Below are 14,131 nucleotides of genomic sequence, written 5' to 3' on the forward strand. Positions count from 1 at the left end.
TTGCAGGGCTGCTGTCACTGGGACTGTACTTAGAAGGCATTCTTGGCTTAAGGAGCAATCTTTGCCAGATCATGTTAAAGCTAAATTGCTGGAAGCTCCCTTAAACCAGGACCACCTGTTTGGCAACAAAGCAGAAGAAAATCTAGGCAAACTGTTAAAGATTTCCTGCAAGTGCAACCTCCCAGATTTAGTAGGCACTGGCCTTCTAAGAATTGGTCCTTTCCTGCCTCTTTCAGGCCTTCTCAGTCCAAACCCAGAACCAGCAGACTACCCAGGCTTCAGTCTCAAGGTACTCACAGGCCTAAACAGTGAGGGGCTCCCACTTCCAAAGCTGGAAGTCGTAAGACAACCCCCCCTATGGTGAACTGTCGCAATGACTTAACTTTAAACCTTCAAAGCCCTGCTCAACTGACTGTTCCTTTAGGGGGAAGATCGCCCTGCATGCAAAAAACTGGGAACTCATTACCCAAGACAAATGGGTTTTAAATATAGTTTCCAAAGGATACAGATTCCACTTCTACTCCTTACCAACCCAAAACTGTTGGCCAGACCTACCCCCAAATCAGTGGGCAGAGGCCCAAAAGCAGGTGCTCTCTCTTCTAAGCATCAGGGCTATTCAGCCTGTTCCAGAAGAGGAATGGGGGCAAGGTTTTTACTCAAGAGTTTTCCTGGTACCCAGAAAAGACAATTCCTGGTGTCCTCTCCTGGAGCTGTCTGTCCTAAACACTTTCTTGGTAATCCCAAAATTCAAAATGCTAACTCTTCTTCAGCTGCTTCCCATGCTAGGCAAAAATACCTGGTTGGCAACACTGGATTTAAAGGCCTGCACATCCCAATAAGGGAATCTTGCAGAAGATACCTACACTTCAGAGCAGGCTACATGCACTATCAGTTCTCTGCACTGTCCTTTGGCTTATCTACTGCGCCCAGGGTATTCTCAAAGTGCCTAGCTCCAGTCATTGCATTTTGCAGGCAAAGAAACATTCAAATATACCCTTACATGGACGATTGTATAATTCGGGCAGAAAGCCAGGACAATACTATTAAATCATCTGGCATTTGTAAAGAAATTGCTAACTTCTCTGGGGTACAACATAAACTATAAGAAATCACATCTAGTACCCAGCCAACAAATTGTATTCCTGGGCGCAAGCTTGAATACAACTTCCCAGATTGCCTACCTCACGCCAAAGAAACAAGTTTATTTAACAGCCTTCTTCAAACTACTGGCCACAAAGACCCAGCTATCTGCAAAGAAAATACTGCAAGCCCTGGGGTTCATGGCCTCTTGCATTCTACTAATTCCATATGTAAGACTGCATATGAGGAGACTACAATGGTATCTAAAAAGCCTATGGCGTCAACATTCTCAGGACCTAGATTCAATGATTCCTATCATCCCTTGTCTAAAGACAGAGTTCCTTTGGTGGGCAGAGGCCTGCCACCACAAGAAGGGACTGCCATTCATTCTACTCCCTGCCGCCAAAATCCTAACAGGCGCATCAGACTATGCATGGTGGGCTCACTTGGCAGGGCAGTGCATTCAGGGCAAATGGAACCAGAGTCAAATGCACCTGCATATCAGTCAAAAAGAAATGTTAGCTGTATCTAATGCTCTGCCAGCCTTCAAGGACCACATTCTTCCAGGACAATTATTGGTAAATACTGACACCACTGTTATGTGGTACGTAAACAAGCAAGGGGGAACCCACTCATACCCTCTCTGCAGACTAGCCATGGCTCTGTGGAACACAGCCTTGAGCTACAAAGTGCACCTACAAGCTCATTTCCTACCAGGCAAGCTAAATACGTTGGCAGATGACCTAAGCAGAAATCTCATGGACTCACACGAGTGGAAACTGAAACCAAAGATATTTAGCATTTTGAGAAACAAATTGGGGAGCCCAGAGATGGACCTGTTTGCCTCCCCTCAGAACTACCAATTGGACAAATTCTACACAAGGACTCCCCACAAACAAGCTTGGGAATGTGTTTATGCCTTGCCCCCTCTGCCTCTCCTGTCCAAAGTGCTACTAAAGATCAAACAGGACAAACCAAGGACAATACTTATTGCACCAGACTGGCCACGCCAACACTGGTACCCCCTCTTGCACGGTGTGTCACTTCTGGAACCATGGCACCTGACTCAGACCCCTGCCCTGCTGTCCCAGCAGGAGGGCCAGATTCTGCACCCACAGTTTCAAACCCTGAACCTTGCAGCCTGGCTAATTATCTGATCTCTCCATTACCATCCCTCAGTAAGCAAGTGATGGATGTCATTCTGGAGGCAAGGAGGTCTAGTACTAGAAAATCCTATACTGAAAAATGGAAAAGATTCTGTTCCTGGAGCCAAACTCGGGGGATGGGCACAACAGTGCCCAATTTACCACACATTCTTCAATACTTAACCAAGATGCTCTTCTCCAAAAAAGGAAGCCAATCTGGTGGTCCCCTGCTATAAACAAACTATACAACAGAAGGAAGAAACTGTTGCAGTAAAGAGGAAAATCCCAGGATGCAAAAAAACTCCCTCATCAGCCTCCGTAAGAAGCTGAGATCCCTCATAAAATCCGCAAACACTAGTTACGAAAATAAAATTGCCAAAGATTCCAAAGACAACCACAAGGCTTTCTGAAGTTATGTCAAGAATCTAAATGGCAATGCTCAGATCTGCTCTGAGCTACAACAGAATGGCACTAAATATACTGACCCCAAGGATATTGCCAATATCCTGGCAGATCGATTTAGTGCCAACTTCACTCCCCTCTCACCCCCTAAAGGGCCCATCTCAATACCAGAAGATTGCCAAATTCCGATAATCACAGCCACACAGGTAGAAACAGCACTTTCCAAAGCTAAGAATACAGCATCCATGGGACCAGATGACATCCCAGGCTGTATACTACATGAACTACAAAATGAACTGGCACCCCACCTAAGTGTCATGTTTAATCATAGCCTCACCTCACCTCAGGCTTCGTGCCCACTGAGTGGCGCACAGCTACATTTATCCTGCTCCACAAGGGAGGATCCGCTTTGGATCCCGGGAACTACCCTCCCATCAGTCTGACAAGCCTGATCTGCAAGGGCATGGAACACATTATCATGGAACTTATAAACAAAGACATTGGCAACCTCCAGACACTGGACCCCACCCAGTTTGGGTTTTTGAAGGGCCGATCTTGTCTCCTGAATCTGATTGACTTCTTCTAATCTGTCTCCAGAGCTGTGGACGAGAGTAAGGAGGTCCACACAGCCTATCTGGACCTCGCCAAAGCCTTCGACACCATCCCCCACTCTGGAATCATGGATAAACTTACTAAGCTGGGCATAAATCCCTACATCACTCAATGGGTTGCCAACTGGCTTAGTGACAGAACCCAGACTGTAAAAGTAGCAGACTCCAAATCCAGCTCCAGACAAGTGACAAGTGGAGTACCTCAGGGTTCAGTCCTGAGGCCACTCTTGTTTGGCATCTACTTCTCTGAAGTACAGGCCAACACTAAGGGACTCTGGCTAACAAAGTTTGCAGATGACTGCAAACTGGGAGCCATTATTGAATCCCCAAATGATGTGGATATTCTACAAAAGGGCCTTACAGAAACAGATGCTTGGTGCCAGAGCCATGGGCTCAAGCTTAATGCCAAGAAATGTATAGTCATCCCCTTTGGAAAAAAACATGTACCCATGAACTACCACATAGGTGGCAGGACACTAAACATCGAAAGTGTGATGAGAGACTTAGGGATACAAGTGGACAGTGGTCTCACTTTCGATAACCACATCACCACAACAGTCAGGAAATCCTTCTACGTGGCACACCTCATCACCAAGGGCTTTTCATCCAGAAAAAAGGAGGTCATTGTCCCACTGTACTCATCCCTCATTAGACCCATTTATAGAGTATAATGCCCCATTTGGTATGTACCTCACAAGACATCTGCAACAGCTGGAAAGGCCACAGAAATACCTCACTAAAAGAATCACAGGCCTAAAGCAGATGCCATATGCTGACCGTCTAAAAAAAAACTCCAGTTATACTCTGTGGCATATCGTCTACTCAGAGGCGATCTCTGTTTAACGTACAAGGCCATGTCAAACCCTGAGCTGTTGGACATGCTCCACTTAAAGAAATCCCAATCCCTCAAGAGCCACACACTCCTGGGATCTAAACCTTATCACAATGAACAAAACATGCTGGAGGGATAGGTTCCTGACCCAGAGACTCCCCATACTCTGGAAAAGACTGTCCATATATGTCAAGCAGAACGACTCATTTGCCCTCTTCAAAAGGAACCTTGATGATTGGATGGGAGATAGGAAATTCACCCTGGGGGTCATGTCAGTCGCCCTGCTAGACAGGGGCCTAGAGAAGTAAATATTGTGGTAAAAAATTTCCAGGGAATTGTTATGGCTAGGCTTGCATAGGCCTTAGGGCCGATAGCCTAGTACCAACCTATGAACAAGGGCCTTTCCTTTTCTTCCATCAAAATTCATGACTCGCCCATTTCAGCACATTATAATACAGAGCCACTGCTCTTCTCTCATCCACTGCTGAAGCAATTCTTCAGAGGGGCCAAAAACTTAAGGCCACCCAGGAGTGTCCCTAGTCCAGCCTGTGACCTTAACTTTGTATTGGAAAAGCTCACTCTTCCTCCCTTTGAGCCAGCTGCAAATGCAGAGTTGAAATTCCTTTCTTGGAAAACAGCCTTCCTTCTAGCCATCACTTCAACAAGAAGGGTGTCTGAATTACAGGCCCTCATGGCAGTGGAGCCTTGCATCATCTTTCATGCGGGCAAGGTGTCCCTCAAGACCAATCCCTCCTTTATGCCCAAGGTGGTATCCAGTTTGGCCCTTAATCAGCCCATTCATTTGCCAACCTTCTTTTCTAATCCACGGAACAAAGGGGAACGAATACTGCACTCCTTGGACATGCACAGACAACTTAGATTTTACTTGGACAGGACTAAGCCTCTCAGGAAATCTGAACAGCTGCTGCTGGTTGCATTTGCTGCAGGGACAGAGGGGAAAGCCATTTCAAAGCAAACCACTTCTAAGTGGATAGGCCATTGCATTCATTTCTGCTATAAGCACCATGGAAAACCTACCCCACAGGGGATAAGACTACATTCCACCAGGGCTGCATCTACCTCCCCAGCCTTTCTCAGAGGTGTCCCTACCAGGGACATCCTAGAAGCTGCTACCTGGAGTTCTGTACATACCTTCACCAAGCATTACCACTTGCCAATTTTTTCTAAATCCAGAGCTGGTTTTACCACTGCAGTCTTGCAGGGCCTTATAGCTGGTCCTAATGCTATCTAATTGCCTCCTCCCTTCCTTAGCTTTGGGAATCTACCCAAATGTAATGACTGCAACAGTGAAACATGAAGAACATAGTACAGTTGTTTACACTTACCATAAATGTAGATGTTCAAGTGTATTCACTGTTGCAGTCCTGGTTACCCTCCCTCCAGCCCCCTGACTTCTATTGACTATAACTCTATTCTTGTTTGCTATGCTTAAAGCTTTCTGGTGTATTTGCTTTTTTTGGAGGTGTAACCTTGTATATAATCGCTTCCCATTATGGGGGCACCTGATATCTGGGGCAAGAAAAACTGATGTAATAGCGTCAGCTGCATGCTTTATACCCCTGACTACCTGACGTCATGGAAAATGAGACAGCGTCTGACGCAGGACCCAAGATTTTGATAGTCAGGCCGATTGAGGGCTACCTGCAAGCAGATAACCCAAATGTAATGACTGCAACAGTGAATACACTCAAACATCTACATTTATGGTAAGTGTACACAACTGTACTGTATACTAATCTGTCAAAAAATAACCTCAACAAACTGGAAAACTCCTACAATTACATTGCCAGATTTGCCACTGGCAATCCATTTAGAACCCACCACTTTTACAATTTAAAGCAGCTAGGATGGCTTGATCTACAAAATCAGCTGAAATTTCACCAACTTACCATTGCCCACAGGACCCTTTAGCAACCTAACACTACAATACTTTCTACCCTCATTACTCTCTACAAAAATCTTAATACCTTACGCTCTTAAAATAAACTACTTGTTTGCATAAGTAAATCCAACAACTTGGCCGGAGATTCTCTCTTCTCTAACACTGTTGGGAAAAACTGGAACCTACTTCCCAGTGAACTTGCATCACTGTCCTCAATACCACCTTTCAAATATAAACTGAAATTATATCTTACACTGTTTATGCCCCTGCACTAACCCTGACTAACTTCTTCTTTCTATTACTAGCTACTGCTTACCCACTCCTCCTCTGTACTGAGTCCAGTTTCCTTGATAAAGAGAATTTTATGTTGTAGATAATACCAATGTTTGTAGTGATTTCATTATTATGATTTGTTATGTGTATGTGATAGGTTTGTGATATAGTTGTGGAATGAGCTGTTATCATTTGTTAAATTATGTATTGTACCAACATTTTTATTAGAATTGTGTTCTTGGAGCTCATCTCCCCGGGCCTCTACTGGAAATGGACATATATCCAGTTAGACTAGCCCGGTCAACAAATGTAAAATAACTAAATAAAATAAATTAGCATGTCATGACATACTATGAAAGAAACTTTATTAGTTGGTGATTTTATTTTTTAATACTTAAGACTTACTGTGTCCAGGTTATGTGAAAATAACTGATTGCTACAGGGGGAATTCTGCAGTATCCATTTACTGAAAATCAAGTATAATTGTTGCAGCTGACTGAATCAGTAACCCAACTGAATGAGTCTTAAAGACTGCAGAGATTTTCATTCCTGGCAAATGGGCTCCTTGCTTTTGGAATGTGTGGATATGTAACCTGTGTCTAGGAACATTAGTTTTTAATTTGAATTTCATCACCCTTTTTAGCTGGGGTTGCTGACTTTATACCTGGTAGGTGGGGGAAGTACTTGTTCATATTTACTCAACTGAGGAGCCACTTTTTAATCCCCCTTTGGATCAGCAGAAGTTTTTATGTTCCTGCTGTTTGTGTTATGTCATTTCTCACTGTGAATGAGAACATCTAAGATTTTAGTTTCATACGTGTTGAGTAACAGTGTGTATGCTAGTTGTTAGCAATAAACAAGCTTTGCTTTTTTAGATTTGTTCTCTGAGAAAAGATGTAAACTTGTTTGGAAAAGTAATTGCCATTTTTCTCAAGGTGGACTGCATTCCCATCATTTTTTGTCTGATTTTATACAGGAACGCCAGAAACAACTTGAAAGTCTTGGAATCTCTCTCCAGTCCTCTGGAATCAGGGTTGGTGATGACAAGTGCTTCCTGGTGAATCTAAACGCAGATCCAGCCCTCAATGAACTTCTTGTTTATTACCTAAAGGTAAGAAATGTCAAAAAACAGTTTGCAATGTTTCACTGAATGCTTGAGTTTATATTCTTGGTATTCTTAGTACTGTATGAAGGTTGAAGACAATATTGTAGGTTATGCTTAAGGATGACTACTGAATTTGGTAGCTTATAATTTAATACTGGAGGTCCACAGTATTTCAGTACTGGAAACTGTTTTAGAAGCAGGCACTTAAAATATATAGCTGATAGCTTGAAACAAGTTATGAGCTGCATTTTTATGGGCTTTTTTTGAAAAGGTCACCAAAGCAATGGATGAAGGCAAAACAGTATACTCAACCTGGCCAATGCTTTTGTGTCAGTTCTCCACTCAGGCATAGTAGAGAAGTTAAATAAACTGGGAAACTCCTCTGATGTCCTTCAAGGATGCATCTGCAGTCATAACATATGGGTTGTCCTGCCTCAGGCAGCCCTTCAGTCGGCCGGATTCCAAAGTCTGGGTCTGGCCTTGGCTGATGTCGCACTTTCCCCGACATCAGAGCTTCTGGGGTATAAAGGCATCAGCCGACGCCATTTTCCTCAGTCTTTCTTGCCGCGCGGTGCCCGAAGCAGAAGCTGTTCGCAAGTGCCGGTCAGTCAGATCCAGAGATTTCGGCTACCGAAGACTTCTAAAAAAGCTAAGTACCCCGTTGGGGACTCTTTCTTGCCTCAGCCGATGTCAGACAAAGTAAATAATTGTTTAACTTGTGGGAAACAAATTACCTCATAAGGATTTCCATTCTTACTGCCTTCCTTGCTTAGGCCCAGACCATGATGTATCAGCTTGTTTAGCCTGTGCCTCCTTCAACCGACGGACTCTTAGACATTGGTCGGAGTTTGCAGAAGAGTTTTTTGGATCCGCTTTTGCATATAAAATGCCGTCGGAGACTCCGATTACACATTTAGCCAAAACGCAGGAAAAGGACCGACACTCGCGGCCCGCGGTTTCAGTTGAAACCACGGTTAGGCCTACCCGCGAGTGTCTTGGTTTCGGCTGAAACCAAGTCCTCGGTTCTTACTTCTGCCGAAATCATACCTCCGACAACCGAGGCCAGAGAGGCCCCAGCTGAGTCGGCTACAGAAATCCCTACCGAAGAAGCAAGCGCACAAGAATTGTCCGACACCATCCCATTGGACATTTCTACTCCTGCACGTGCGGCAGCTAGCCCCCCTGCTTCTATGTCTATTAAGGCCTTCTCCAGGGCTAAAGCAGCTAAAATTTCAAAGGCCTTACCTGCAAAATCTACCTCTCAGAGACCTTCCTCAAGTTCTCAGATTTTCAGCCTTGCTGAGAACCTTATATCTCTGATTAGGGGTTCCCAACCTCACCCATACAGGGCCTCTCAACCTCCTCCTGACAAAAGGCCTAGGACTGAACCCCCTGAACCTCTCTCCTCTGATTACTCCTCGGATGGATGGATCTGATTTATCAGACCATCAGGAAGGGCCATACTCACCTTATGAGGATTCAGATGCAGAAGACTCTATTCCTTCTGCCTCCCCTCCAGAAGAATTTTCCTTTGGGGAGACTTTACACTCAATAAGGGAACACTTTCAATGGCAGGGTCAGGATTTCTCTGATTCTCGAAAAAGACTAAGGACCTTTTTACACTTGCCACAGCATAGGCCTTTAGCCATATCACCTGTGCTAACTGTAGTTGATGATGCATATAATGATGTCAGTTCTGCCCCTGATTCTCTTCCCCCGGCCCCTGCCAAACCTGACAGATATTACAGGGTCCCGGATTCTCACTTTCACTTGTATAAAGCCCATGCTGCAGACCCAGAAACTATTTCTCAGGGCCCAAAAGGTGTTGCAGCTGCCACTGCCAAAACCCCCCTACCCTCTGAAAGAGAGTCAAGAGCATTAGAGAGATGGGGAAAAAAAGGTTTATACATCTGCTGCTCTTTCTGCCAGGGCATTAAACTGTCAGTTCCATATGATACAGTACCAGGAATATTTGTTATATCAGCTGAATAAAAAGCTTTCTTCTCCTGAACCTTTAGACCGTAAGTCCCTTCAGGATTTGGTACACAACTCTCAGCAGGTCAGTAATCATTTCTTAAAATGTGGCTATGATGCACTGGAGGCTTCATTTAGATCAGCTATGACTGGAGCAGTAATTCGAAGGCATGCCTGGCTAAAAGAGCAATCCTTGCCAGACCAAGTCAAGGCTAAACTCCTAGATGCTCCAATGGAGAAACAAAGTTTATTTGGCTCCCCTGCACAGGAGATTCTAAAGAAAGTGGAAGAAAAAGCAAAATCTGTGCAAACAGTAAAGGATTTTCTGCAGGTCCAACCACCGAGGTTCAGCAGAAACTGGCCTTCAAAGAATTGGTCCTTTCCAGACACCTCCAGAGCACAGAGGGGCAGGAATAGACGCCCAAGAGGCAGAGGTCAATCAAAGGGTGCCTACAGGGGTCGTCAGTGGCAACCTGCCAACCAGAGGAGTACTGACACAGCTGCAACTACAACCACTTCCACAGGACAGACACAATGACTTTGCTCTGATTCCGCCTACCAGGGAACAACTGGAAGCACCCTTGGGCAGAAAGTTGGCTTTATTCTCGAAAAATTGGCATTGCATTACAAAAGACAAATGGACATTGCAAACAATAGACAAAGGATACAGGTTTCACTTCCACACTTTACCAAAAAAGAGCGGAATGCCAAACCTTCCACCAAACCAGAAGCCAGAGGCTCTAAAACAAATCAACAATTAACTTCAGATGAAAGTAATAGAAAGGGTACCATCTATGGAACAAGGCCAAGGATTTTACTCCAAACTATTCCGTGTACCAAGAAAAGAAACCCAATGGAGGCCTATTCTCGACTTGTCCGCACTAAACACATACCTCATTGTGCCAAAATTCAAAATGCTGACCCTACAGCAACTTCTTCCCATGTTGGGCAAGGAGTCTTGGCTGGTGACTCTAGATCTCAAGGAGGCATACCTGCACGTCCCTATACGACCAGATTGCAGAAGACACCTCAGATTTCTTGCAGGATCAGAGCATTATCAATTCTCAGCATTGCCCTTTGGCTTATCTACTGCGCCCAGAGTATTCACGAAATGCCTGGCATCAGTAATTGCACATTGCAGGCTTCAGGGAATTCAAATCTACCCATACCTGGACGACTGCCTAATACAAGCGGACAACAAGACAAAACTAATAAAGGATTTGGCCTATGTCATACACCTGTTACAGGCCTTGGGATACACAGTCAACATCCAGAAGTTAAGACTAGTGCCATCCCAAAGGATAACATTTTTGGGGGCGGATCTTGACACAATAGAAGGCTTTTCTCACAGAAGAAAAACAAAAGCAACTCCGTCTACTTCATGGCTTACTGCAAGGAAAGTCCTGCAGGCCCTGGGTTACATGGCATCCTGCATAATCTTGATCCCGCATGCCAGGCTGCATATGAGGAAATTACAATGGTACCTAAGGAATGTATGGTCTCAACACAGGCACAGTCTAGAAACCATGATACCAATCATTCCATGCCTGAAAAAGGAATTCCTGTGGTGGGCTCAGGCCTGCCAGTCCAACAGAGGAAAAACAAAAGCAATGGCAACAGAGGGTTGCCTTTCAACAAACCACAACCAAGGCAGACCATCACCACGGACGCCTCAGACCTAGGATGGGGAGCACACATGGAAGACAAGTGTATCCAAGGCCTATGGTCTCAAGACCAGCTGAATTTGCACATAAACCTAAAGGAGATGCTGGCAGTGAAGCATGCAATCGAGGCATTCAAATCATTCCTCCAGCAAGGACATCTGCTGATAAGGACAGACAATACCACAGTCATGTGGTACATAAACAAACAGGGAGGCATGCATTCCTACCCTCTATGCCGGATGGCAATGGATCTGTGGAACCTAGGCCTGAATCTCAACATCCAACTGCAGGCCAAATTTGTACCAGGAAAAGAGAATTCACTAGCAGACAGCTTAAGCAGAACTACCACGGATGCTCACGAATGGATGCTGCATCCAGACATCTTCAAAATCATAACAAACAAATGGGGAATGCCAGAGATAGACCTGTTCGCCTCCCCACTCAACCACCAACTGAACAAATTCTGCTCAAGAGTATACCACCCACAAGCCTGGAGGGTGGACTCCCTCTCTTTCACCTGGAAGGCCCTAACAGTGTATGCTTTTCCACCTCTCCCATTGATGTACAAAGTTCTACTGAAGATCAGGGAGGAACAGCCAAAGGTGATTGATAGCTCCAGACTGGCCAAGGCAGCATTGGTATCCGCTACTGAGAAGCATGTCTCGGACGAACTCATGGCCTCTACCCCTATGGCCTTTACTTCTAACACAGAACAACTACAAGACCCTGCATCCAAACTTGAAAACACTGCAGCTAACTGCCTGGAAAATTGCTTAAAACAAAACCAAACTGTTTTATCTCAGAGGGTCAAGGACATTATCCTGGAGGCTCGTAGACCCTCCACAAGAAAAACATACTCTGCTAAATGGAAGAGATTCCTCATTTGGAGTGCATCAAAGGGTACAAATGTCACACTGGCAAACCTAGCGCACATCCTAGAATACTTAGCAGAACTGTTCCACAATGGCCTGTCCTATTCTTCCATTAAGATTCATGCTTCAGCAATTTCAGCAGAGTACAACATGGATCCTCCTATCTTCTCTCACCCTCTCCTCAGACAATTTTTAAGAGGGATCAAAAATGTAAAACCTCCAAGGAAACCTCCTCTGCCTACATGGGATCTCAATTTTGTGCTGGAAAAATTAACACTACCCCCTTTTGAACCAGCAGCATCAGCAGACTTACAGTTCTTATCTAGGAAAACTGCTTTCCTTCTAGCAATCACTTCAGCAAGAAGAGTATCCGAGTTACAGGCACTAATGGCAGTGCAGCCCTTCCTTATTTTTCACCAGGATAGAGTGTCTCTGAGAACCAATCCTACTTTCATGCCAAAGGTGGTATCCAGGGTATCCTTGAACCAAGCTATTCATTTGCCTACGTTCTTCCCTAACCCACAGAACAGCGGCGAAAAACTATTGCACACCTTGGATGTACACAGACAACTACGCTACTATCTGGACAGAACTAAAACCAGCAGAAAAACTGACCAACTTTTTGTAGCATATGCAACTGGAGTGCAAGGAAACGCAATTTCCAAACAGACAATTTCAAAATGGATAGGAAATTGCATTCGATTCTGCTACTCTTTTCATGGAAAGACAACTCCTGAAAACATCAGGCCTCACTCCACAAGAGCCACAGCCACCACTACAGCTTTCCTACGAGGGGTGGCTACCAAGGACATTTTAGAAGCTGCTACTTGGAGCTCCGTGCATACATTTGCCAAGCATTACAATCTACCTTTATACTCCAGATCCCGAGCAGGTTTTGCAACTGCAGTTTTACAGGGGATCTTAACTACACCATCATTATCTTAGTACCTCCTCCCGCAGTTTGGCTATGGTATTCTACCCATATGTTATGACTGCAGATGCATCCTTGAAGGACATAGTACAGTTTTGTACCTACCATAAATGTAGATGTCCGATAGGTATGCATCTGCAGTCAGGATTACCCACCCTCCTTCCCCTCTGTGGTATTCCTAGGGTGCTTACCCCTCTTTCAGCTAGCTGGGGGAATCTATTATGGTGTATTTGTTTGTATGTATATATGTATATATATTTTGTTTGCTACTGTTTGGAATTTTCAACATTTATCCAAATTTAGCCTTCCAAGAGGGCACCTGGCATCTGGGGCAAGAAACACTGAGGAAAATGGCGTTGGCTGATGCCTTTATACCCCAAAAGCTCTGACGTCGGGGAAAGTGCGACATCAGCCGAGGCCAGACCCAGACTTTGGAATCCGGCCGACCGAAGGGCTGCCTGAGGCAGGACAACCCATATGTTATGACTGCAGATGCATACCTATCGGACATCTACATTTATGGTAGGTACAAAACTGTACTTTTCACCCAGTGTATTGCCAGTTGGCTCACAGATAGATTGCAGGAAGTCAAAATAGGGGAAGTTACCGCCACAAAGAGACCAGTCACCAGTGGAGTCCCCACAGGGTTCTGTGCCGGGACATATCCTGTTTGAATTTTACTTTGGAAAAGTATATGCCAAAGGACTCTGACTACATTTGCAGATGACTGCAAGCTAAGAGCAGTCATTGAATCCCCGAATGACTTTGCCATCCTGCAGGATGGTTTGCCCCAAATAAGTAGCTGGTACCAAAATCAAGAATTTAAACTGAATGCCGCAATATACATTATTGTATCCCTTGGGAAGTCATCTACACTATGGAACTTTGACAATACTCCCCTGAGAGTTATCCCAGTTGTTTGGATTTTGGGAACTTATATGGACAGTGACCTAACTTTCTACCAACATTTGTCTGTTGTATGAAAGTCCTAATATAGTGCACAGTTTAAACAAAATGATTTTGTCTAGACATAGGGATATCATAAAGCTCCTAAATTCTTTATTTGGTGCGTGTGTCCCCTCAAATGATCTACAGTACAATCCCAGTTATTCCAATTAGGGGTAATATATTATCATCGGCCATGGGATGGGTAAGGCCACTCCCTAATCAAATGGGATAGGTGTATTCAAGCACAAAAAGGCAAATTGGCATGAGCTGAAATGGCTTGCTAGGGCAGCTAGCCCAGTACTATTTAAAGGGTTAAACTTAATTTTTTGAAGTTGTACATAGTTTTGTGTGTTTGTTCTAAGTTGAGAAGGGATGGCTGTGTTCTGAAAAT

General features: G+C 44.5%; 1 protein-coding gene across 1 annotated transcript in view; it reads left to right on the top strand.

Moving 5' to 3' along the window:
* Positions 1-14,131, top strand: part of KIF13B (kinesin family member 13B) — a gene marked incomplete in the record, with an annotated part of 3,953,176 nt that overhangs the window by 734,482 nt on the left and 3,204,563 nt on the right. Inside the window, 1 exon segment of the mRNA XM_044062707.1 lies at positions 7,223-7,357. Coding sequence (XP_043918642.1) covers positions 7,223-7,357 — 135 coding nt within the window.

This window comes from Protopterus annectens, chromosome 2.part1 (genome assembly GCF_019279795.1).
Source record: "Protopterus annectens isolate FY-2018-M chromosome 2.part1, PAN1.0, whole genome shotgun sequence".
Lineage (NCBI taxonomy): Eukaryota > Metazoa > Chordata > Ceratodontiformes > Protopteridae > Protopterus > Protopterus annectens.